Source organism: Canis aureus, chromosome 13 (assembly GCF_053574225.1).
Source record: "Canis aureus isolate CA01 chromosome 13, VMU_Caureus_v.1.0, whole genome shotgun sequence".
In the NCBI taxonomy this organism is placed as follows: domain Eukaryota; kingdom Metazoa; phylum Chordata; class Mammalia; order Carnivora; family Canidae; genus Canis; species Canis aureus.
Window position 1 is genome coordinate 20,428,254 of NC_135623.1, and position 25,477 is coordinate 20,453,730.

Genomic DNA, 25,477 nt, shown 5'->3' on the forward strand with positions numbered 1-25,477 from the left:
AAACCGCTGAGCCACCTGGGCGGCCCACGTATGGTTTTAAAAACAAATACAGGGATGCCTGGGTGGCTCAGAGGTTGAGCGTCTGCCTTTGGCTCAGAGCATGATCCTGGAGTCTGGGATCGAGTCCCACATCGGGCTCCCTGCATGCAGCCTGCTTCCCCTCTGCCTGTGTCTCTGCCTCTCTCTGTGTGTGTCTCTGATGAATAAATAAATAAAATCTTAAAAAAAAAAAAAAAAAAACAAATACAGGTAGATAATATCAAAGTCTCAAAGAATTTGTGCTCCATGCAGACAGGCCTGGTGAGTTCAGAGCTGGCCTCACAGTATATAACAGATTTGCAGTAAACACTAGCATTGATTACTAGAAGCTCACCGTGTGCCAGGCGCTGTGGAAGCCCTTCATGTGGATTATTTCAGTCCTCACAGGTCTGTGAGGTCAACAGGAACCTGCTGGTTGGTGAGATGCATGGCTGCTCTCCAGGTGCCAACCCTGTCCTCCTCATCTTCCAGCTCAGAGCAGATGGCAGCCTCACAGCTACCCCTAACCCTAGCTCTGGCCTCCCGCTCAGGCCCTGAGAAGTCATCAGTGGCCCCTGAATCAGCCCTTGCTCTGAGACACAGGTGTGCCAATTTTCCTGCTGTCAAATCAAGAACAAAATGCATGCGTTAGACATTTCTGATTCCTCCAAACTTTATTTCAAAAGGCATCGTGTTCTAACTAAGGAGAACTTGTTTTGTGTTTTGTGCTGCATGGAGCACTTTGGTCTTGGCAGTTCTCCTAATGTGGCAGGTTGGTGGCAGCATTCTTTATCCCTTTCTGCTGAAGGAGAGACTTGGTACACAAAAAGGAAAGAGATGACTTAAAGGTCGCTGCCTGCATTAGGAGCCAAGCCAGGAATAGAAGGCGACTGTCCACGCTCCAGATTTAATGGTGTCATTTGTAACCTCCAATGAGCAGGCTCATCTCTCACATTCATAGGACTACCTCTTAGCCCTCCAGACCTCAGGAAACTAGAAGGGCTTCAAGAAAAATTGGTTTGGGACCATTGTGAATTCTCCCAGGCTCCCCCAAGCATTCAGAAGCAAGTTCCCTTGGATCAGCTCACAGGACAAGGAACTTCAGGATCTGGTCAACTTTTCCAGGCTCCTCTCGTGCTAGGCCCCCACCCACTCCCTTAGCTCCAGTCATTCTGGATGACCAGCAGTTTCCTGAATACACTGTGCTCTTCTTACCTCTGTTCTGGTCTTCAAGGATACTTTTGCCTACCTTGAATGCCTGCTCTCCCTTCATCAAGTTAATTCTTACATGTCTTTCAAATCTTCACTGAAGCATCCAGACCCTTCCTTGACATCTACCCACCTCCCTACTGCCCAGGATGTGCTCCTCTGTGCTTCCCCAGCATTTGGTGTTCCACCTTTATAAGGCTGCCTCTCCCATAGACTGGACACTTTTTGGAGACAGAGACCATATCTTAATGGACTTTATTTTCCCAGGGTCCAGCATGAAGCCCACACAGAGAGATAAGATACCCGTCAAATGTTAAATTCCTCCTGGATGAATGCTCAACTCAGACCACCTGTGTCTATAAACATCCCTTGCATAATGAGATCCAGCGCCGCCAAAACGCGCTGTGATTATGTCCCAGCCCGGGCAGTGGGCATTTTGCTTGCTCTGCAGCTGGGAGGCTGCATGTAGAAAACAAAACCATGGGGCCATCAGAGGAGGCAACCAGATTCGGGATATGTAAGCAGGAAAAACTGAGAGACAATGTCCAAACGTTTGGAGCAGGAAAATTATTATAAAGTACCAGCCCAGCATGTTCGAGCTCCTGTCCTAGCTTACCAAATCTTAACATTACAAAAGACCTTGGAGACTGTCCAGTCGCTAGTTTTCAACTGTGCTTCAGGAAATGCCAACAGTTCTTAGAGGTGGGGATCCTGGGAGCCTGGTCCTTACCCCAACTCAACCAGAGAAACTATGTTATTTACTGGGCTTCCCCTAACTGTCATTTGAAGAAACAGTTTTCAAGAAAGACTGAAAAACCGGGTCTGGTTTAACCTCCTGCCATGACAGCAGCCTTCTCTACAGCATCCCCTGACCAACTGGGCAACTATTGGAAAACTCCCAGAGCCTGGGAGCTGTCCACCCTGCTGGCTGACCTGAACCCTCCTGAGACAGCTCTGAGTGATAACAAGTTCTCCCCCACCCTGCACTGAGACCTAGCCACCCGGCACTCCTCTTCTCTCTGGGCTTCGTTCTGCCCACCACAGCTGGAGCCTCCCAGAAAGTGTTCGCTGTTCCACCCCATAGCCTCTCCTGCGGGCATACAACAGCAGCTCTCAAGTTGCCTTGTGGTCTTTGCAGCAGAGTCAATCAAGGGTGGGGGGTTGGGTGACTGGGTGACAGGCACTGAGGAAGGCGCTGGATGGGATGAACACTGGGTGTTATACTATATGTTAGCAAATCGAACTTCAATAAAAACAAATTAAAATCTGGAGGAACTTGGTCTCAGATAAGCCATCCACAAATAATCAGGCAGGCCTTGCACCTTGGCCCGAAACTCCTAAGTGTCACCTGGTTTCTGACCCTATCCTAGGTATGGGCACGGGGTCCAGCCAGCTGGTGATCAGGAGAGATTAATAGTGCTCATTCTAACCTGAATGCTCTGGTCTGGGCTTACCCAGCCTTCCCCTCCTTGCTCCCCACCTGTCAGTTTGTGAATCCAGCCTTGAGATCCCCAAATTCCGCGACTCTTTTTTTTTTTTTTCTTTTCAGATTTTATTTATTTATTCATGAGAGACACAGACAGAGAGGCCAAACACAGGCAGGCAGAGGGAGAAGCAGGCTCTATGCAGGGAGCTCAATGTGGGACTCGGTCCCAGGACACCGGGATCACTCCCTGGGCCAAAGGCAGGCGCTAAACTACTAAGGCACCCAGGCGCCCCCCTTCCACAACTGTTTGTTTCCCAGAGTTAGGAGTCTCTCATGGTTTGTCTCCTTCTCTAATTTTTCCCACTCAGTTCCCCTCCTTTCTCTTACATAGTCTCTTTCACTATTTCTTATATTCCCTGTATGAGTGAAACCATATGATGATTGCCCTTCTCCAACTGACTTACTTCACTCAGCATCCTACCTCCAGATTACAGATCTCTGCTTTCTTAGTTCACTAGATAAAACAGCTTACAGGTTAAAGAGACCAAAGCCTATCATTCCCACCTGGCCGAGCATCAAAAACACCTAAAGAACTCATCACAGATGTTGATCCTTAGGCCCCATCACAAAAATATGGATTATTTTGGTCTGGGGTGAGGCCTGGGATACTATATTTAAAAAAAAAGTCTCTAGTCTGGTTTGGGGACTTCTACAGTGAGTTAATGATTTTATTTATACCTGAAGAAGAAGGCTCTAAACCAGGCGAAATGATTTTCCCAGTGTCACACAGCATGTCAGTAGCAACATTCTTTCTATCTCTTTGTTGTGAATTTTCTCTGCACTTTGGTTCTGGGGAGCCCCACTGTAAAATATCTGAAAAACAAGGGCTGGCTTATTGTCTGCCTTCAGGAAAGATTTCTGGGATGAGATAGCTATTTCCAGCATGTCCCAGGTAAGGACTTTGGAGGATAAGAGAGGAAAGTAGAGGTCTTCCCAGACTCTGGGAATCCAGATGGCTTCCCTGTCTGATTGCAGAGAGCTGAGAATTCCCCAGCTCATGAGCCCCGGAGCCAAATGCTGGATTATCTGTGCCTGGCCCCTGCAGCTGCACAGAGAATTGTGTGTTGCCCGTGCCGGCTGAAGCTCTTCATCCATCCTGTACATATTTGCTCTTGCCTGTGGTGAGGGAGCAGAGGGGGATGATGTATGGAAGCTGGGCAGGCAGGGGGATGGATGGGAACTCAGCTACGGAGCTCGGCTGGGAGACTCACACCCCATTGGAGCTGGGATTGATTGGCTGGAACTTCCCAGTTTGTCTCAGGCCAGCAGCCTGCACTGTGTCCTCTGGGCGCCCCTGTGGACAGGGGATTGCTGTCAAGGTCAGGGAAGCTCTGGGTATCTCGCTGGTGGTCCACCACGCACCTTCTTCCCGAGGCAGAGACCCTCCACTCTAGGAACAAGTGACCCTCAGATGGGCCTTCTGTTCCTGACCCCCTTCTCTGTGTTTGGTCTCCTTGTTGTGTCTTTCTCCTTTTCTACCTGCAGCTCACCCTAACGACTTTCTCTCTTGGGTGCTTTGTGTAGGATGTATGGAATATGACCTGCACCACCAGAGTCTGCAAGGCTATCAAGAGTGAGCAGGGAATCTAAGGCGCTGCCAAGGTTTCTGAGGATGGTGGATGAACTTAATGCTATTAATTGCTTTAACATGGATCCAAGTACACACGGCTGTGTTTTCATCTACTTTCCCAGGAGGCCATTTTTAGAAAGTGTCTAGCGGCCTTGCAAGCCATTTGTTCTGCTTCGCCTGATTTACCCGTGGGCGCATCTGCTAAGTGCCCAGTGTGGGCCGGCGCACCGGTGATTGGAGTTAGGAGGCCTGGGTGTGAGTCCTGGCTCTGCTGGGTTTTTTCAGGCTCTGCCTCTTGGCCAAGTCCTTTCACCTTCTGGAGCTAGTATTTGGGGTTGTTGCAGGACTCAAAGAGTGACCAGAGGGGGGAAATCACTTTGTAAACCAGAAAGTTCCTTACAACTGTCAGTTGTTGCTACGGGGTTCCAGGGGAGGTAAGATAAGTAAGAGCCGGCTTTTCAGGGTTTCCTGTCCAGAGGGGAAGACAAAGGCAGGGGCTTCACCGGGAAGCCGGTCTGCAGGCGCGAAGGACTGTGCCAAGAGCTCCCCCGTGAGGAGGCTGCGTCCGGCGGCTGGGGTAGGAAGAAGGCTCCCTGGAAGCAGAGCGCGCCCTCATTCTCTCCGCCTTTGGCAAAGCTGCGCTCCTCCAGCTGCTTTTTGAAAAAGCCCTAAACCCGGTACGGCCCCCCACCCCGCCCCGAGGAGCCGGAAAACAAGTGCGGGAAGTCACGAGCCCTGCTGGCTGTGGAAATCCGGCTCCGCAGCGCGGGGGGCGGGGGCAGCGCCTGGACCCTGCTTTCTGGCTGGGCGGGGTTGCAAGCTTCCTTGCTCCCGGGAGCGAAGCCAACATGGGACCTAGGGCTTCCCCCCGGAGGGAACTGTAGGGCAGACTTGGGGGGGTCATCCTAATTGCACACATCCAGTGCCTTCTTTCCCCCTTAGTGTAACTGCTTGTTCTCTTGCCCACTCCTGCATCCCTCCCTCTAGAGGGAAGTACAGTTTAACAGCTCTAGAAAGATAAACCTCCCTCCCTCCCTCCCAGGGTCAAAGAGAGGAAGGAAGGAGAAAATGCATCTCAAGCACAGGTGTATAAAAGGTTCACTGAAAGGCTTTTATTGTCCTTCTTTATCTTTGGGCCCATCCTGTTCACTCCCCGTGCCTCATTTTACCCATTTACTCTGAGGAAGTTAGATTGAGATAGTTACTGGGCCCTTCCCCTTCAAGAGCCAACCCTTTTGTGACTGGTTGGTTGTGAAGATCTTCTGTAGCCTCAGGTTTTTTGGTTTGGTTTGGTTTGGTTTGGTTTAAAGTAAGCTCCAGGGCAGCCCCCGTGGCTCAGCGGTTTAGTGCCGCCTTCAGCCCAGGGCGTGATCCTGGAGACCCGGGATCGAGTCCCACGTCAGGCTCCCTACATGGAGCCTGCTTCTCCCTCTGCCTGTGTCTCTGCCTCTCTCTCTCCTCTCTGCGTTCCTCATGAATAAATAAAATCTTTAAAAAAGAAAGAAAGTAAGCTCCATAAATAAATGAATAAATTCTAAAAAGTAAGCTCTTTGCCTGAGTAGGGCTTAAAGTCACCACCCTGAGCTCAAGGGTCTTGTGTTCTATCAACTGAGTCAACCAGGTGCTACAGGGCAGCCTCAGTTTTATGAGCTGCGAAATGGGCCACCTGGGCCACCCATCTGCCCTGGGCCTGCATAAGATCTGCAGAAGACCGAGGCTTTTGTCATCACCCACAAAGCAAGGCCAAGGTCTGCATGGGGGCCACATACCGTGCCTGCCAACTGGCGAACCCTCAGTAAATACTCAGAATGAAGGAATAAATGAACAAATGAACGAGACAGGCGTAGTGTCTCCATAACCTGTTAAAGCTACACTAATTTACTACTGTTGTGACTAGAAGGCATCTCCCGCCCTCTGAGGCCCTCCAGCTTTACCCTGCGCCACAGGTAAGCCCGCAACAGGAAGGTTGCCTTGGGCTGCTTGGGCTGCTGTAACGGAATGCCACAGACTGGGCGGCTTAAAAACAGCAGACATTTATTTTTCCCAGTTCTGAAGGCTCAGCAGTCCAAAGCCAAGGCATCCACGGTTTCAGCGTCTGGTGAGGACCTGCTTCCGCTACCTAGACGGCCAGCTCTTTGCTGTGTCCGCATCTGGTAGAAGAGGCGAGGGTGTCTGTGGGGTCTCTTTCGTAAGGGCACTAGTCTCATTCCTGAGGGTTCCATCCTCATGACCTCTTCGCCTCCCAAAGGCCCCACCTCCAAACACCATGACACTGGGGATTAGGTTTCAACATATGAATGTGCAGGGGAGGCGTATCAACATTCAGTCTATCACGGGTGTTTTCAGATATTTTCAGACCTCAGTCTTCAGAATAAACATCACCGGGGAGCGTGCTAAGCAGCAGATTCATGGACACCGCCCCTCCTGAGATACTGAAACAAAATCTCTATGAGAGAGGCCCAGAAATCTGCCCTGGTGTGTTTCCTTTTTTAAACTTATTGTTAATAACTTTACTTATTATTGTTAATAAGTAAATACTTGTTATTTAAAATACTAAGTAATACTTATTGCCATTAATAGTTTACTTATTCTTATAAGTTTCAACTTTTTATTGAAATATTAAAACGTGGGATCCCTGGGTGGCGCAGCGGTTTGGCGCCTGCCTTTGGCCCAGGGCGCGATCCTGGAGACCCGGGATCGAATCCCACATTGGGCTCCCGGTGCATGGAGCCTGCTTCTCCCTCTGCCTGTGTCTCTGTGCCTCTCTCTCTCTCTGGACTATCATAAATAAATAAAAATTAAAAAAAAAAAAAGAAATATTAAAACGTATACAAACTATAGAGTAGAGCCAATAGTGTAAGAAACCACCAAGTGCCTATTACTCAGCATAAAAAATTTTCAACACATTAACAATCTGGTTTCATATATACCCTCACCCACTTTCCCTCCAAATCTTGGACAAATATTGTTTCATCTATACATATTTCTGTTTATATTTCTAAAAGACAAGTACTTTAAAAAAAATCCTAAAGTAAATAACAGCAATTCCTTAATATTATCAAAAGTAGTCATTCAAATTTCCCCAATTATTTCATAATTTTTTAAAGATTTATTTATTTACTTATTTATGATAGACATAGAGAGAGAGAGAGGCAGAGACACAGGAGGAGGGAGAAGCAGGCTCCATGCCGAGAGCCCGACGTGGGACTCGATCCCGGGACTCCAGGATCATGCCTTGGGCCAAAGGCAGGCTCTAAACCGCTGAGCCACCCACGGATCCCCCATAAATTTTTTTTATAGTTTATTTGTTCAAATCAGGATCTAGAGAAGATCTGTACCTTGTAACAGATAAGTCTTTTGGTCAGTTTTTTTAAAACTTATTTTTAATAATTTTGGACTGAGGGATGCTGGGTGGTTAGCAGTTGAGTGTCTGCCTTTGGTTTAGGGCATGATCCCAGGATCCGGATAGAGTCTTGCATAGGGCTCCCGTCCCGCATCGGGCTTCCTGCTTGGAGCCTGCTTCTCCCTCTGCCTGTGTCTCTGCCTCTCTCTCTGTGTGTCTCTCATGAATAAATAAATAAAATATTTTTTAAAACTTTATTAAAAACATAATTTTGAAAAAAAAATAATTTTGGACTGACATAGAAGTTGCAAAAATGATAATTCCCATTTGCCCCGCCCCCGTGTCCCCCAGTGACAACATCTTATGTAACCACACTAAGGATCACAACCAGGAAATTGATGTTAGTATAATGCTATTAAAACTACAGACTTTAGGGGCGCCTGGGTGGTGGATAGTAGGTTAAGGGGCTGACTTGGTTTTGCCTCAGGTTATGATCTCAGGGTCCTGAGATTGAGACCCGCATCTGGCTCCCTGCTCAGCTCGGAATCTGCTTGAGATTCTCTCCCTCTGCCTCGCCCTTCCCTCAAATAAAATAAATTAAATCTTAACAAAAAAACAAAAAAACTACAGACTTTATTTCGATTTTATCAGTTTTTTTATGCACTTATTTTTCTTTTCTTCTTTTGTATATAGTTCTATGGGATTTTACAGCACATATAGGTTTATGAACCCATGATCAAGACACGGGCCTGTAACCCAGAGGAAGTCCCTTGCGCTATGTCTTTAGAGTCACATTCTCCTCCCCAACTCTTAACTCCTAGCAGCCACTGATCTGCTGTCCATCACGAGTAGGGTTGGATAGAACTTCCTGTGCAGGCTTTGCGGTGGGCTCTATGGAAGGCTGAGCCTAAGACACTGGTGAACTCCCCACCCCCCCCTTTACTATTACCTCCCCTGGGAACTAACCGGGAACTAACCCCAGTGGTTGGACAGTGTGCACCTAGGGGAGGGGGCTATGTCTATCAGATCCATGTTGGGGGGCAGGGCAGAGGGCTATGAAATTGTCCCAAGGCCCATATGCACACGCTATGCCTCCCACTCCAAGGGTGGGTGGGGAGCCCGGCCAGCCTGTGTGGTTGGACAGCTCTGATGGATATCTGCCCCCTGCCTTCCAGGACCACAGGGACAAGTGCAACCTCTCCTCTACATAAAACCCTGCTGGAGGCTTGACGGCAGCACCCCCCAAAAGACTGGCTACAGCTTTCTGCAGTTTACAAGGACTATCACCTTTTCAACCTTGGCTTCCTCTGTCACATTCCCTTGAGCCTTGTCTTCCTCAAGCTAAAGGAAGTCTAAGCTCAATTCCTCTTACTGCCATGACGTATCCCTCCCTTTTTTTTCCTCACTGTGCCAGGATGAAAGACTCAGGATTAGAGATCTTGCCTTCTGGGCAGGGAGGGGCAGAAGCTGAAATAGAAACTTTTTCTTGGAAGAATGAGGGGACTGTGGGTGCCATCAGGCTACAGGAGCTGCCGGATACCTGGTGGGGTGATACAGGGGACTGTAGTTCAGTCTGGGAGGAGTATAGAAATGAAGGCAGCTTTCCTGGCATAGGAGAGGCTGGGGAGTCCCCAGGGAGAGGTCACTCTGTATGGGTAGAGTAACTGGGTGCAGGCCTTTGGGGGCAGGAGCAGAGGGTTGGTCCTAAAAAGGCATTTGGAATGGTGTGGCTGAAACCATTTTGTGGTACAAATGGGGAAAGTAGACTTTCCCAGATACACACAGCAGGATGGTGCCCAGGTCTAGACACAACCCAGCGGCCACTTGGAGCTCTCATAGAGGAGTCCTGTGCCCAGGCTGTGTGATGGAAGAGAGTGCATCCTCCACTAGATCCTTGGTGACTCCTGCCAAGCTTCAAAAACAGGGCCTTAGTTGAACCACTTATACTCAGGACACAGTGGCAGGGACCAGTGCCTGTCCTGTAGGGTTACAGCATGCCATCAGAGAGGGCAGCTAATGTGTTGTATAGCCAGGACCTTGTTCTCCAAGGTCTGGGTTTTTTTTTTTTTTTTTTTTTTTTTTTAATTCATGAGACACAGAGAGAGAGGGGGACAGAGACCTAGGCAGAGGGAGAAGCAGGTTCCCAGCGAGGAGCTTATGCGGCACTTGATCCCAGGACCCGGGGATCACGACCTGAGCAGAAGGCAGACGCTCAACCACTGAGCCACCCAGGAGTCCCAAGGTCTGGGTCTTAGTCCCAGCAGAGCCTTCTGGAAGGACAGTCTCTCTTGCCTAAACTGAGAGCCATGCAGGTGTTTGAGGGATTTGGGTCATCTCTGGCTTCCTCCGCCCTTCCATCTGCCTCCCATCCCACCTGCCAGCCTATCAGCTTGTATTGAGGCAGACACCAGGGAGCAATGTGGATAAGCTGGGAACTTCTGAAATACCTTCAGAATGGATCATTTATATCTCCCACAACAGAAGGTCCTGTGCTTTTCACTCTTCACCAGGCAAGCTCCTGCCCATCCTATAAAACCCAGCTCAGAGGGACAGCAAATAACCATGTTCAAAGCCACAGGGGGAGTCACGTCACATTCCACAGAATCTTACAGACCATGATCTCTGACCACAATGCAATATAATTAGAAGTCAACAAGAAGAATATAAGCCTCCCATAGGCTGAGACACTAAAACCATAGTTGTAAATCATCCATGAGTTAAAGAGGAAATGACAATGAAATTTCGAAATATTTAGAACTGAAATGATAAGGAAAGCATAAGCAGTTTCCATTTCCTTTATGAAGTCACAGTCTCTGGGCCCACGTGCCAAGCATTTACCTTCTGTTGCCCGTCCAGCTACACTCTGCATCCTCCCTCCAGCCGTAGGGGAATGCCCACATCTATGGGCTGCACAGAGGTTCCTTTGTCCAGGGCTTCCGTGGGATTTGCCCCCCAGTCCTTGGCACCATGATTGCTCTGAGCTGGCTGTGCTTGGCAAGCGTAGGCTGCAGCTCCTGTCAGTAGCCCCCTCCTCATAGCCCCCACTTTCACCACCCTGTCCCAGCACCCCCTCAGTCAGGCTGACAGCTTCCGCCCAGGGTAGCTAGAAAAGGGCTGCTCTTGCTAGCCCTTGGTGATATGCCACCACTGTGGTCGCCCTGCACCCTGACTACACCTGTAAACGATGCTTTCTTTAAACTCTCCGCAAAAAAAAATAATAATAATAAAAATAAAAATAAAAAAATAAACTCTCCGCAGAGTGCCCAGTCTGAGTTTCCACGAACTTCCTGTGGATAACCCCACTCTTTCGAAGCGCTGGCCAGCAGTCCAGAACAGTGTTCTCACCGCTGGATGACGGAGCTCCGACCTTGCGTTCTCCCTCTGTGCGTTGTCCCTACTGCTGACTTGTCAGCACCTGAGGTCAGTAGCTGGGCGTGCTTCATCACCTGATCTTCTGCCCTCAGCGCCCAGACAGGGTATTGATTAAGTCAGCAATATGATTGTCTTATAGGGGATTTGGGGCAGAGTGAAGATTCAGACATCAAGAAGAAAGAGAACTTTAGACTTTAGACCGTGACAAATATAGGTGCTTAACAGAAGATTGAATCCTCAGTTCTGAGCTGGGATTCTTAAGGATTCAGTCTGTTCTCAGGCCATCAAGCGAACAGAAGATCCAGACACAAGGGGAGCCGGGTGGGGCATCAGGGCCACGGTAGATGCCTACCTCCGGGGTGGGGGGGGGGGGCGCTCGCCTCCCGCCCCCTCCGCCGGGACTGCGGGAGCCCATCTCGCTCCTCCCACCCTAGACGGCCTCCAGCCTTCCCTCCCACCCCCGGGCGGAGTCAGCCACCGGGTCTCCGGGCCTGGGGGCCACAGCACCTTGAGTACTGGTTTGGGACACCTGTCTGCCCTCAGGGGAGGAACCTAAGTTGGAAAGTAGAGAGAGAGCAGACCAGGTCTTAAAGGTTTGGCTTTGGTTGGAAGGAAGGAGGTAAAAAAGATCTTCCAAACTGGGCAGAGCTGGAACAAAGGCCTGGCGGGGGGAACGGGGTGACTTGGGGAGAGGGGTGAGGAGAGTCCGCGCAGCCTGGGTGGTCGGGAGGCGGAAGGGTCACCTGGCCTCCTTCAGGGCCTGTCCTTTCCGGGCTGGGTGAGGGACCCCGCCCGCGCGCCCCAGCGCAGGTGGGCATCGAGTGCGTCCTGGTGCCAGGCACCACGCCAGGAGCTGGGGGCTCGGGTGGAGGGCAGCCCCGATCCCTGGCTGAGCTCGGGGCCGGGGGCGGGGACCCACCGGCGGCCCCCGGTGCGCTCCACGCGGCGCGGCTCCGCGCCCACTTTACAGCCCGGGAAGCCGAGGCCGGAGCGCGGCGGGGTCGGGGGGGCCGGCGGCTCGGGGCCTCGTCCGCAGGGAAGCTGCCGGACGCCGCCGACTTCCCGGAAAGGCGGGCGCGCGAGCGCTGGGAGGGGTCCCCTTGCCCCGCCCCCCCGGGCCGCGGCGCCGCGGGGCGGGGGGGGGCGGGGCCGGCGGCGCCGCGGGGGCGGAGGGGACCGCGGGGGCGGAGGGGACCGCGGCCCCGCGGCCGAGAGAACCGGCCCGGCCCGAGGACCCGGAGGAGGCGGCGGCCCCGCGGCCGGAGGAGGAGCGAGCGGCCCCGGGGTGAGCGCCCGCGCCCCGTCGGCCCGGCCTCGCCGCCACGCTCAGAGCGGCCCCAAGGCGGGCGGGCGGGCGGCGGCGCGCGGTCGGGGTCCGAGCACGTCGGGGGGGCGGGGGTGCAGGAGGGACGGGGGGTGCAGGGGGGCGGGGGGTGCAGGGGGCGGGGGGGCGGAGGCGTGACTCGGAGCGGAAGCGGGCCTGCGCCTCCGGGTCCTAGAGCCGCCGGCCGTCCGCTGGGCGAGTGGGGCGGGGGCCCGGCGCGGCCGGGGCGGGGGGGGGGGGATCCCCACGTCCACCTTCCTCCTGGCTCTCGGCCCTCGGGGCGCCCGCACCCCCCGCGGGGACGCTGCGGCCTGGTTCCCAGGGGGGCCGGCCCGCGGAGTGGCAGGTGTGGCCCTGGAACGGGCCGGGCCGCCCGTGGTCCTGGCTTGGGAAGCCGGTTGCCCATCGAGGGAGTGAGGCATCCGGGGCACTTAGGGGCAAGAGCCGCCCGGAGTCCGGGCCCCGGCGCTAAGGGGCCCAAGTGGCCGTAGTTCAGGGAGAGAAGGAAAGCCAGTAAGGACACGGGAGTGGAAAGTGAAGAGACAAGTGGCATGCCACTTGTGTAGAGTCCCCCTTCCCCTTCCCCTTCCTGATGTCTAGCTCACTGGTCTGGACATTCAAGGTGCTGGGGAGGTGGGGTGGGGGAGGTTCAGCATGTTGGGGGAACAGGAATGGGGTGGGTCTAATTGATGGGAATCTTGCTTCCCCTCTCCCTCTGCTTCCCTCTTTCCCCCTTACCTCCCTCCCCCAGACCAGTGACCACCCAGCACAAGAAAATAGTCCTTTCCTCTTAGTGATGGGCTGAACCCACCTTCTCCCAGTTCCCAGTTCTGCCATTGGAGATCCCCTGCCAGCAACTTGCTTTGTGAACGGTGGCTGCTCAGAAAGAGGGCCTCAGTTTCCCCATCTGTGCAAGAAGTGGGTTGGTCAGTTGATTTCTCAGGGCTCTTACAACTCTGCAGTTCTTGATTCCAAGCTTTACTTAAAGCCTGAGCATCAACCATATGCCAGTCCCTGACCTGGGCTGGAGGGGAGGACAACAGTAGCCAAAAGAGCACCTTTCACCCAAAGAAAAAAACATCTGGGTTCAGTGGAGGGGGCTGTGGGAGGAGATGCCACTCAACCTGACCTTGCAGAGTCAGACAGAGAGACCAGTGTAAGAAAACACACAGAGGCAAGAGGGTGGGGACAGGCTGGGGGATCAAGTAGCAGCCCCCTGTGGTTGGTGGAGGGAAGTGGGCAGGGAAGATAGGCTGAGGTGATCCAGGTGGGGGTCTGTTGGTAAGTGTCAGTAGAGGGTGCTGTGCAAAGTAGGACAACCAGGACCCCCCCCCCTCTCGCGGTGGGAGTGATTTTGGAAGCATTCAACCCAAGCAGAATTTGGAATACAGGTGCCATGTGAAGTGTGGAGATCTGTTCTGGAGTCAGGGAACTCAGCGTCCACACTAGGGACTTCTTTGGGTAGAAGTCGAGGATCAAGGAATGGATGACATGACTTTCTACATCTTGAGGGATTTTTTTCAAGAGGACAAGATCCTGCTAGGCGACCTGCCCCTACTTGCCAAACACCTGTCATTCACTTAACCATCCCCATCCTGGCCTCCTTGTTGTGAGTACAAGGAAGAATTCTTGTTCCAGACTCTTCTACCAGCCTGGCTTGTTGCCTGACATGTCACCTTCCTCCAAGTATCACCTTGTTCCTGTCCTTCTCCCCCCCCCCCCCCCCCGCCCCACCATCCTCCCTGAGCATTATTAGAGACTCTAGAAAGTTCAGTGCTCCAGTGCTCCAGTGTCAGCTCTGAGGTTAAGGCAAGGCTTCGTGGCTGTATTCAGCCTCAGTCTAGGGCTAGAGTCAGGACTCAGATGATCAGGGTCAAGGCCAGGTCAGAGGTCAGCTTGGAACCACAGCTCAATGTTTCGCCTACACTCAGCCTTAGCCCTAAATTCTGGTCTCAGCAGGTACCTGGGGCCACCTTTCCCAAGGGCTCACACACCCATAGGGCAGGTGAGATGACTACCACGTGAGTCCCAGAAACCTGGCCTCTATCTATGGGCCAGACTCATGCCTGTTAACAGTGGTCACCAGCCATGGTGGAGGTGAAACTAGAATCCAGGACTCCTGCTTCCAAGCCTGGGGCTCTGACTGTTGTTCCAAAGTCTGCTCTGACTCTGAGATGCCTCCATTTAAGAGGCAAAGCAAATTTGTCTGAATTCTAATAGGCCCAGCTGGGTAGATCTCATTCTATTTTTCCCACCTCCTGGTGCCAGGCACGTAGTAGGTACTCAGAACATGTACCATCAGGTGCAGGAGGAGAGGCCAGTGGTTTGTTCTGGTTTGGGGCTGGAGGAGGCTGGCTTGGTGGGGAAGGATCTCTAGCCACTGTCAGAGGAAGTGGCACCTATCTGGACCTGCCACCTCCCCCTCTCCTCCAGCGCCTGCAGCCCCACTCAGAGGCCACCCAGCTGGCCATATCAGGGCCCTTTCCTCTTTTGGGGTAATAAAAGGAAAGTACATTTTTGGTAGAAAAGTCCCTCCTGCTCCCTGGGAATCCCCGGTGGCCGGATGGACTACGGGATATCCCATAGGAAGCTGAAGGCGGAGCCTTGCCACTGCCCCGACCCCCAGCACAATGCAGCCAGGCTCTCCCACGCTGCACCAGCTGGCCCATGGGGTGCCCCTGAGGTCATTTCATCCAGGCCCCTGCCTCTTGGTGGGCCTGCAGGAAGCTCCCGCCACCTCTCTAATGGTCAACAAGAAGACAGATGAGCACCTGTTTGGAGCCCAGGCCCAGATCTCTGTGAGATGCAGTGAGAGGGGAAAGGAAACAAAATGAGATGGGAGGGCTGTGTCCGCTTGGCAGAGGGAGGCAGGGGGCGCCTGGAGGCAGGGCAGGGGCCTGGCCCTAGGGGGTCCGGAGGATCTAGACTCCGGGCAAAGGCCGCAGAGGCTGGCCCAAAGCTGAGGGTGCGAGGGAAGTGATGTGTTGGGCAGTCAAAGCCGTTTGGTGAGGACCTGACCACCACACTCTCTCTGTGCCCTTGGCCCTGGCAGGGCATCCACAGGTCCTGCCCCTGGACACCTGGCCCTCGGCCCAGCCGGGCCATGGCGCTGTGCCTGAAGCAGGTGTTCGCCAAGGACAAGACGTTCCGGCCTCGGAAGCGCTTCGAGCCAGGCACACAGCGCTTTGAGCTATATAAGAAGGCGCAGGCCTCGCTCAAGTCGGGCCTGGACCTGCGCAGCGTGGTGAGGCTGCCGCCGGGGGAGAGCATCGACGACTGGATCGCGGTGCACGTGGTGGACTTCTTCAATCGCATCAATCTCATCTACGGCACGATGGCCGAGCGCTGCAGCGAAACCAGCTGCCCAGTCATGGCCGGGGGGCCCCGCTACGAGTACCGCTGGCAGGACGAGCGCCAGTACCGGCGGCCCGCCAAGCTGTCGGCACCACGCTACATGGCCCTGCTCATGGACTGGATCGAGGGCCTCATCAACGACGAGGACGTCTTTCCCACTCGCGTTGGTGAGTGCCACCTGGCCAGCCGGGGAGGGAGGGAGCCACCAGAACCCATTCCACAGATGACACATTTAGTTTAACATAGTGATTCTGTAAGGGGTTGGGGTTGGGGTTGGAGGGGGGGCATGGGTTTCATCCCCATTTTGTAGAAGAGGAAACTGAGGCTCGGAGGGTAAGTGTCTGCTCAAGATCAGGCATCTTGAGCTGGGACTGCCTGCCTCTCAACTTGGGATTCTTCTTATCTGAAGCTTAAATGTGCCTCCAGGAGCCACCCTGGCAAGACCACTATGATTCTTGGAACCTTCTTGAAGAGATGCCTCTAGGTCCTCCTAGCCTGTCACCTTTCCTGGGTTGACTGACTTGCAGCCCCCTGTTACCTCTGACTCGGCTCCAGGAAAGGGAAGGGGGTGGGGGTTGGGAGGGCCAGATTGTATCTCAACCTCAGAGGGTTCTGAGGGCAGAATTTTTCCTTGTCAGGCCCAAGCCGTGGGGCCTTCTCTTATCTCAGCTGGGCAGTCCAGCGAGGGTGGCAAGAGGAGATGAGTAAAGCACACTGGCTTCCCCACCCAAGGGCAGCAAGAGGGGGCGTGGGCCCAGGCGCTGAGCATGACACTGTATTCATCATGGCATCCCTACCCCCACCCCTACACCCCTCCCCCTTCCCCGCCCAGCCTCCTCTTCCTCCGGGTTAAGGCTATGGGAATCAGAGACGGGTGGGGCAGAGTGGGCAAGCCTAGAGGGGAGAAGTCTGAATACTGAGAGAGGCTGGGCAATGACTCACAATTCAGTGCTCACAGCCCCTCCCCATCTAGGGGCCTGCCATTTCCTGCACTATCATGCCCAGCAGTGGACACCTGCATTTCCCTGAGGCCAACAGAGGGACAGTGCATTGAATCAGAGATTCGGAACTGCAGTGTGGGTCTGTTGGGGTCCAGGGCCGCAAGTCTAGATGAGCAGGACAAGTCTGAGGAGCCTGGGCTGGGCGTGGAAGGGCTCACAGAGAGGCAGGGCTCAGCCCTATCTGAGAGCTGTGAGGACCCATATGGAGCAGGGTGCACCAGTGTGGGCCTGTGTCTGGGCTCTTACTACCTTCTAGTCTTAACCTCCAGGCCTGGGAGACCCCAGGTGTCTGCCTTAATCCTGGGGATGGCTCTGCCACAGCAGAGAGGAAGGCATAGTCACCAAGATCTCTACCCTGAGCGCGGGGCACTGTGCAGAAACTATGCCTTTTTCACAGATGCTGGAGCTTCCCTTGGGCAGGAGCTGTGGTGTTATCTCTGCGGGTTGCTGCAGTGCAGGGCCAACAGCATTTGAATTGGCCTCCAGTCTGTACTAATTAATAGCATGGCCTTGGGCAAGTGGCGTTGCCATCATACACTTCTACTTTATCATCATATCTGGAAGGGCTATCCCATATCATATGAGGCAAAAGATGCAGAGGATCCAGCATAGAGCCCGGCTCAAACTTGGAAGGTTCTTTGTGTTACTGTGTAGTTGAAGGGATGAGAGGGACCTGAACTAGTTCTCGAGGAGATTGTAATTCTCAGGATTAGGGATCTGGGGCCTGCTGTGTGAGTGTATGAAGAGGAAGGAGTTGGGATGGGGCTGGAGGAAGAGGCTGGGGTCAGATCATGGAAAGGCTTTGAGCAGCCACCATGCTGTAAAGTTAGAACTTAATCCTGAAGACCTGTGTTTTTTAAAATGGACTGTAGATGTTGATAAACTCACCTTAGAACTATATCCAAGATGTCATGGGGCAGCACCTGCAGATGCACATATTTCTGCAGAGAATTTGGGCAAAACTTCCATCAAAGTTGAAGAAGGGTTGTCAGTGACCCCAACATGGTTGCAGAGTCCTGCTCTGGGTGATGGGAAAATGTGGGAGATGATTTGTATTTCAGCAGGGGAGGAGAGGCATAGTGAGATCTGTGCTTTGTTTAAAAGGGAAGCAAGGAGGGGTGCCTGGGTGGCTCACTCAGTTAGATGGTTGCCTTTGGCTCAGGTCATGATCTCAGGGTCTTGGGATCAAAGCCCACATTAGGCTCCCTGTTCAGCAGGGAGTCCGCTTCTCCCTCTCCCTCTGCTGCTCCCCCTGCTTGTTCTCTCTCTCTCTCGTAAATAAGTAAATAAAATCTTTAAACAAACAAAAGAGGGAAGTGGGAAGAAAGCAGACCTTGGTCTCCCTGTCTGCTGCGGGGCAGTGGCCATCCTGGGTGAAGGCTGCCTGTGGCGGGGAGGGCAGGGTTGGGCAGCGTTTCACCGCCAGGATGCTGATCCCCTCACTGCTGCCCATCCTCGCCCCCTAGGAGTTCCCTTCCCCAAGAACTTCCAGCAGGTCTGCACCAAGATCCTGACCCGCCTCTTCCGGGTCTTTGTCCATGTCTACATCCACCACTTCGACAGCATCCTCGGCATGGGGGCCGAAGCACACGTCAACACCTGCTACAAGCACTTCTACTACTTCATCCGCGAGTTCAGCCTGGTGGACCAGCGGGAGCTGGAACCACTGGTGAGGCCAGGCCCCTGCTGCCCTCCCCTCCTGGGGCTGACCTCAGGGCTTCCGGATCCGAAGGCTGACTACTTGCAGAAAATCCAATACCCAAGTGGCTAAATTAGGGGAAGGCAATTCATTTAACAGTGGATTCTTTAATAGAGAATTCATTCAAGTCTCAGTTTAGAGACTCAGATCTACAGCTTGGAGTTGGGGTGGGCAGGGGGCTGGGTGGGAAGACGCCAGGTTTAGGCAGAGCAACAGCCAGGCCCTGTGGTTTGGGAAGGGGCTGCCTGGTAGGCTGAGCTCTGAGTGACCCCTTGCTACCTTATGTCTCTGCAGAGGGAGATGACAGAGCGTATCTGTCACTGAGCCCAAGCCTGGAGTCGCTGCCTGTCAGATGGACCATCTGAACACAGAGTCACTGGGAGGGGACTCTCAGGAGTCTGGTGGTAGAGGACCCTGAAGTCCCTGGGACCCCTCCACACACACAGAGCCCCTGGACTTGTGGTTCTCTGGCATCTGCCCACATGCCCCCTGACCGCTTATGGATGGAGAAGGGGAGAGAGAAAGGTGGGCAAACAGAAGGAAAGAAGGAGCTACATCTCCACGTGATGTCCAAGGGTGCGATAGGCTAGGGTTCTGCTTCAGGACTTACCCCTTCCGTGGTGGTTCCCACGCCTATGTGGGGAATGTGGATGTGGCTGAGTTAGCAAGAAACATACAAGAGCGGAAGCAAGGTGTGTGTGAATAAGTGCAGATGACTCTCTGTGAGTGTGTGATTCTCACTGTGGGGTGTGTGTGTAAGAGCTGGCTGCTGTACCCTCCCTGGCACATAGTAGGCCCTCCCTATGTGTTAGGTCAGTGGTTGAATGAAAGGAAGGAAGTAGGGATTGGGACCACCAGACCATGACCACTGTAGGAGTGACGACAGGTCAGTGCCCCCACTCAGTGTGTCTGACCACTTGTGTAAGTGCACAAAATATGATGTAGATGTAGCTCTGTATTTGAACTTTCAGGCTACCATCTTCCATAAGCATGAGTTCTGGGGAGCAAAGGAACATAAGAAGGGAGTCTTGCCCTGAGCACCTAAATCCTTGGCCCCCCACAGACAGAGATTCTGATTTGCTCACCCGGAGATGCCCAGGAGCTGTCATTTCACTCATCCTTCTGCCTCCAGGAAAGTTTGATTATAGACAGCCTCCTGAGCGCTGGGGACTATCGCTTATGTCCACATAGGTCCTCTGGTCCCTAAAGTGGGAATCATACACTCCAGTCTAGCTCCCAGAATCTATAGACTTGGCTCTCAGGATCTGAAGCCCAGCACAAGATAATCCTCCAACCCAAGGAGCTAGTGAACTTGAATTCAGAAACCCCAGAGAATTGTCTCCCATCCCAGGGCAGTGAAGACGTATTGCTAGTGAATGGACTCTTCCAAGCTTGGAAAGCCCCCATTGTGCAAGGACCTGCCTCCTGCCCAGCCATCCCCGAGACATTCCAGCTGGTTGGATAGCTGTCCACAGAGAACCTGGGATGTTCGTTCGACACTTCATTACCCCACACTGCCACGTCCAGCCCTGTGCCCAGACCCACAGGTGGGGAAACTGAGGCAGGGGATGGAGAGCCAGGATGGAGAGCCAGAAAGGGCCTGAGGATCCCTGAGGATGATTCAGTCTTAGAGATAAATCTGTGTACATAGGAGGAAGCCGAAGCTCACACAGCAAGGCTTTTGTGGAGCTGGAGTAGAAACCAGGAGTCCTGACTCCCACCCCAGAGCATGTGGATTGCTGCATAGGGATATGAGCTGCATGGGGAAAAAGGGTTTGACAGCCCCTCTCTAGGGCACAACTGTTCCTGCCTTGAGCAAGGATTTCTCATGAATGCCACAGTGCCCCGCAGCCCCTTGGGTCTTCTGGAGCTGTATGCTGAGCCAAGCCTCCAAAATTATGCCCCTCTCCGTGGCCCTGCAGCTGGATGATCTCTGAAGAAGCAGATGGGGCTCCTGGGGCCTGCCAGCTGGACCCGGGACCGCTGCCTCTGGAGAAGTTCCCAAGGGAAACACTGACCCAGCAACTTTGCCAGAGGCTCTGGGGTGTGGTGGGGTCCAGGGGTCAGAGATTCCCTCAGGTTCCCTGTGGTTCTAGGCTGCGGCCAGTGCTCACTGGGGAGGGGGTGGGAGACGGGAAATCTATTTTTGTGAAACAGAGGGAAGAGTTTATTATTGTTATTTTTGGTTAAATAAAGGAGGCAAACTAAAGCGACATTGGTGGGAAGCTGTGGTCTGGGTGCCACATGGCTCCTTGGCAAGCTATGGAGGGAACTGGGCCAGAATGGAGAAGGGAGGGCTTTTTGTCCTGAGATCCCAGGCCATGTGGAGGGCTGACTGGTGTGGTTATGTCTGGTCTAGCTCTCCAGGGTGGAGACACCAAAGTTTTCCCAGGGCTCTGGGAATTCTGGACCAAGAATTTCTGGCCTAGTCTAGGACCCCCAGAGTAAGGAGGGCTGGCCCTTGCCTTCGGGAATTCAGTGTCTTGGGAGTCTTGTTTCAGTTCAGGTTCCCTGGCATGGCTATGCTCACCTCACCCTTTTAGTCCGGGTGGTTTATTGGAGCTAATGGGCCAAGGCACAGAGCAAAAATACAGTCCTAACCCTAATCATAGAAAAGGAAGCCCTTCTCAAGAAAAGGCTGTTTGTTGGCTGCTGGCTAGAGCTCAGAGTGGGGGTGGCAAGACATGGGGCTGACCTCTGAGCTTATTCCTCAGGAGACAGTTGAGCCTGTAGCTAAGGACTTGCTGTCATTCCACTGTCCCTTACCTACCAGCTGCCCAGACGAGTCAGCAAAGGGCCACCTAGAGCTCTTTCCTCTCCCTGAGAAGGAGACAGCCCGGCTCTGTGCAGTGGCCCTCCTGGGAGGCAGAGGCCTGGAGTCCAGTCCCAGCCCGGTCCCTGAGGTATGATGGTGGGCCTCTTTCCCCTCTAGACCTTGATTTCCCAGTCTGTTTCATGACCAGGTGTGGGACTGGTCAGTAAGACTGACTTATCTCTGAGCTCCTTTATTACTCACAGTCTGTGGATCATTCACAATCATAAGAGTAATAGCTAATACTAAGTGCCGGGCACAGTTCTAAATGCATGACATGTAATAGCTTACCAAAACAAGTCTGTCTTTGGCTAGCTGCCTGGCTCCCTTCCTGGTGCCCAGTATCCCTGCTTTCACTGCTGTACTATCTGGAAGGCCCTCCACTCTGCTGCTCCTTCTTTGGGCTCACCAGAGGAGGCCCAGCCCAGCATTCTAAAACGTGCCTCTGCTTGCACACCTCCTGTGACAGGTCACCCACTACCTCCTCAATGACTGGACAGCTCAGACTCAAAGTTCAGTGTTTGGGCTCGTAATTCTTTTGGAAAACACCATGGCAGAGAAGGTAAATTTATCTCAGGACTGTGTGGCCATGGCCCGCATTTATCATGGGAATGTCTGAATACATCAGGAAGACATCACAAAACTGCTTTGAGGACCTCCGAGAGGGATGCTCAGAGAAGACTGGACAGAGGTAGGGGAAAAGGGGGATGCAGACCAGAGAGCTGGTGCCTCAGCAAGCCAGAGGAAAGCAGGGAGCATTCCCCCCACCGCACAGGGTGGGACTCAGCAGAAGAGGGTCTTGTGAGAGGCAATGTGTTAGGGGTAGAGGGGCAGCTTGGTTGGGCAGCCACTGCAGAAGGCTTTGTTTTCCTGACTGTTCAAGATCCATAAAAATATTTAGAGCAAGGAATGAGGAGGAACCAAGGCACTCTCCCCATTTTGGGTCAGAGGCACGAGACATTGGCCCTGGTGAACGCCGTAGCTTCTTCTGTGATGTTTCCTGCTGCCATGCCCTCTCTCCCACCCCTGGGAGCTGTTTGTAGTGCGTACAAACTACTGTTTGTAGTGCCACAGTGTGGCTGGAGGTCCACTTGACTAGGGAGCTCTCCTGGAGCCCTTCCTTCTCAGAGCCCTTCAGAGCCTTCACCTAGTATTAACTGAACTTGGTCACCATGAACATAGAGACATAGCAATTTTGAAAAACTGGACTGAAACAAAGGCCTGAGAGATCAGGACCAGCTGGCTAGTGAGATATTCAGGGAAGAGAGAGAGGAACAGGCCGGCATGGCCACTGAGGACATGAAGCTTGAGGAGCCTAGAAAGTGATGGGTGGGAGAGGTCAGGATATACAGGGGCCTTCAGGCTGGACTGCGGGATTCTGTGACTCAACACAGAAGCTTGGGAGAAGGCTCCCTGTCCAGCCTTCACTCAGACTGAGAAATGTAGCAAATCCCTGATTGTTCTCTCCTGTTGCAAACCTCCTTCCATCATGCAGATGCAAAGACTGAGCCCAGAAGGGGAAAGGAACAAACCTTTATCAGGATGGTGGGATGGAAGTCTCAAGAGGCTTTTAACTAGCAGTGCTGACCACCCCCACACGACAGTCCTGAGACAGGGAAGGGAGATTTTACTTCCATTTCAATAAGGAGGAAACACACTCAAGAGTCAGGACCTGAATTAAACCCAAGTCAGCACTCGCATTCCCTTATTACACTTGCAGCCTGGGGAGGGCTGGGGGCTGGTTGAAATAGTAATGTGAATGCAGTTAAAATATTAATTTTCTCCAAGATATGAACTTTTAAGTGTTTTATTTTGAACTACTGGGGGTAACGCTCTACTCAAGGAAACCCTTTACAGTGAAATGCTAGGTACACAAACGTCTGAAAGTTTCTTTTTTTTTTTTTAATTTTTTTAAATTTATTTATGATAGTCAGAGAGAGAGAGAGAGAGAGGCAGAGACACAGGCAGAGGGAGAAGCAGGCTCCATGTACCGGGAGCCCGACGTGGGATTCGATCCCGGGTCCCCAGGATCGCGCCCCGGGCCAAAGGCAGGCGCCAAACCGCTGCGCCACCCAGGGATCCCAAGACTTTATTTATTCATGAGACACAGAGAGAGGCAGAGACACAGGCAGAGGGAGAAGCAGGCTCCACGCAGGGAGCCTGATGCGGGACTCGATCCAGGATCACGCCCTGGGCTGAAGGCGGCGCTAAACCGCTGAGCCACCCGGGCTGCCCCAAACGTCTGAAAATTTACAGAATTAGCCCTCGTTTTAGGAAAGACTGGCAGCATTTCCCCACGTGCAAAAGGCACTTTAAAAATCCCATCCTAGCTCAGGAAGCTCCTGCCGCTGCTAGGCCGCCTCCCGCCTGGCGCTTCCCCGACTTCCCGACCTTCACTTTGAAAACGCAACCAGCTCGGAGCCCGACTCAGCCAGCCCACCCCGCCCCGGCGACCTCCCCCGCCCCGGCGACCTCCCCGCCCGGCTCCCGCGCGTCTCCCCAGTTTACTTGGCCCGCCCCGCCCCGCCCCGGGGCGTAGCCACCAGGGCGCACGCGCGGCCCCGCCCCCTCCGGCCGGGCCCGCCCCTCGGCTCTAGTACCGCCTCTTCCGCGTTCTCGGAGCGACCTGCAGGTGGGTGCGCGCGACCCGTGCCGCCGCTGGGGTAAAGGCGACGTGGCGAGGTATCCCTCCTAGCGACCCGGGGCGGGGAGGGGGTGCTGTGAACGAGTCGGTGTGCCCGGGACGGGGCGGGTCAGGGCCTTCGGAGCGGCCCGCGGTCACGATCCGATGGTGCTGCGGAGGGACGGCCGACGGGAGGGCCTCCTGAGGGCTCTCGTCAGGGACCGGGTCTGTGACCTGCGGGGTTGCGTCTGCGGCAAAGCTCAGGACGCGGCGCGTGTCGCCGGCCCGGGCGCAGCCGGTGTCTGGGGTTAGGATGAGTCTGCGACAGGTGCCCGGGTCGGAGCTCAGTCACTGGCCCACCTGAAACTCCGTCCCCACCAGGCTGTTTGGCTCAGAATCCCAACAGCGCGAATCGATTTTCACGTGCGGAGTTTATCATCCGTGTGCGCGACCTTGTCTTAAAGTCAGCTGTGGTCATCTGAGCGCCCTGCCCATGTGGGGGGCGCTGGACAGTGAGAGGAGGCCAGGCGTGTTCTCTTCTTTTTTTTTTTTAAGATTTAATTAATTAATTAACTTATTCATGAGAGACACAGAGAGAGGCAGACACAGGCAGAGGGAGAAGCAGGCTCCACGCGGGGAGCCCGACGCAGGACTCGATCCAGGATCACGCCCGGGCAGAAGGTGGCGAGGCCTGTTCTCTTCTTAGGGAGTCTCCTGAACACCTGTCAGATGGTCAGTGGCAGGTCAAAGCCCAGCGCAGGTGACATGAATGAAATGTTGGACGTGCTTGACGTTGGGCTCCGTAGTCCTAGGTTCCTTTTTTTTTTTTTTTTTATAAATTTATTTTTTATTGGTGTTCAGTTTGCCAACATATAGAATAACACCCAGTGCTCATCCCGTCAAGTGCCCACCTCAGTGCGGGTCACCCAGTCACCCCCACCCCCGCCCACCTCCCCTTCAACCACCCCTACTTCGTGTCTCCCCCCTGCCACTTCCTAGCCGTGTGTCCTTGAGTCACTTCCCCTCTCAGAGCTTTGGCTTGTCTTGTATAAAAGGGGTGTCGTAAGGTCGTTGTGAAGGTTGACGAGGATGACGTGTGTCACCTAGTATGGCACCTATTCTAGCAATAGGTCATTTGGGATGGGAGCACTTCAGAGAGGCCCTTGGGGAAGAATTGAGCTGACCCGAGTCTTGAAGCGCCTGTGGACTTTGTAGGTGGAACTGACCGTGCAGAATGGGATGGGAAGAGGACTAGTGCATTTTGACCGTGGCTCATGTGCCAAGCACCTCACTGGACCATTGATGTATATTGTTGCACCAGTGACACTAGTCGCACTAGCAAAAGAGTGAGGCTGGAAGTGTTGTAAAAAGAAGACCCAGGGTTGGGTTCTCATATGGAGCTGAACCAGCTGGAGACTTTGGTGTCCCCTTCCCCAGTTTCTCCCACTTGCATGCTTCCTTTTCTGTGATCCCAGAATTAATTGGGTTCTTGACTTTTGAGAAGCCTGTTACTCTCGTGCTGTAGCTGATTTTGATGGTTAGAGGGGCTGGCAAGTGAGCACCTCTTAAACTTAGATTGTGTGAGGCTGGACATTGGCAGAGAGAGGCTCTGTGAACTGTTGGATTCCAGCACGTGCTTAGGAAGTGTGTATGGTCTCCTGTTATG

At 53.5% G+C, this 25,477-nt stretch overlaps 2 protein-coding genes across 11 annotated transcripts in view; both read left to right on the plus strand.

The window, feature by feature from the left end:
- Positions 1–11,449: 11,449 nt before the first annotated feature.
- MOB3C (MOB kinase activator 3C) lies at positions 11,450–20,589 on the plus strand. 5 transcript variants are annotated; one of them, XM_077845086.1, is made up of 4 exons: positions 11,450–11,617; positions 15,375–15,843; positions 18,144–18,346; positions 18,671–20,589. In XM_077845086.1, exons 2-4 carry the CDS (start codon positions 15,426–15,428, stop codon positions 18,698–18,700), a joined length of 651 nt encoding a protein of 216 aa, XP_077701212.1. In that variant the 5' UTR covers positions 11,450–11,617; positions 15,375–15,425; the 3' UTR covers positions 18,701–20,589. The 5 variants fall into 5 exon arrangements, with proteins under 5 accessions (XP_077701212.1, XP_077701214.1, XP_077701211.1 ...); XM_077845088.1 differs by having other exon boundaries at positions 11,457–11,591; XM_077845085.1 differs by lacking the exon at positions 11,450–11,617 and adding an exon at positions 12,168–12,283.
- A 3,123-nt stretch (positions 20,590–23,712) lies between these two features.
- Positions 23,713–25,477, plus strand: part of MKNK1 (MAPK interacting serine/threonine kinase 1) — a 41,267-nt gene continuing 39,502 nt past the window's right edge. For 3 of the 6 annotated variants that reach the window (XM_077845089.1, XM_077845094.1, XM_077845095.1), the window contains exon 1: positions 23,713–23,820. The gene's annotated coding sequence lies outside the window, so the exon portion shown is untranslated. Of the gene's footprint in view, positions 23,871–24,438; positions 24,572–25,477 lie in introns of those variants that run through there. The other 3 variants (XM_077845091.1, XM_077845092.1, XM_077845093.1) reach the window with 3 other exon arrangements.

What these genes read in the sequence shown, in the direction of transcription:
- MOB3C (XM_077845084.1), top strand. Translation starts at nt 14,953, where the DNA reads ATGCAGCCAGGCTCTCCCACGCTGCACCAGCTGGCCCATGGGGTGCCC. An exon ending in CGTCTTTCCCACTCGCGTTG is followed by an intron (nt 15,844 to 18,143) that starts GTGAGTGCCACC and finishes CTCGCCCCCTAG; the next exon opens with GAGTTCCCTTCCCCAAGAAC. An exon ending in AGCGGGAGCTGGAACCACTG is followed by an intron (nt 18,347 to 18,670) that starts GTGAGGCCAGGC and finishes ATGTCTCTGCAG; the next exon opens with AGGGAGATGACAGAGCGTAT.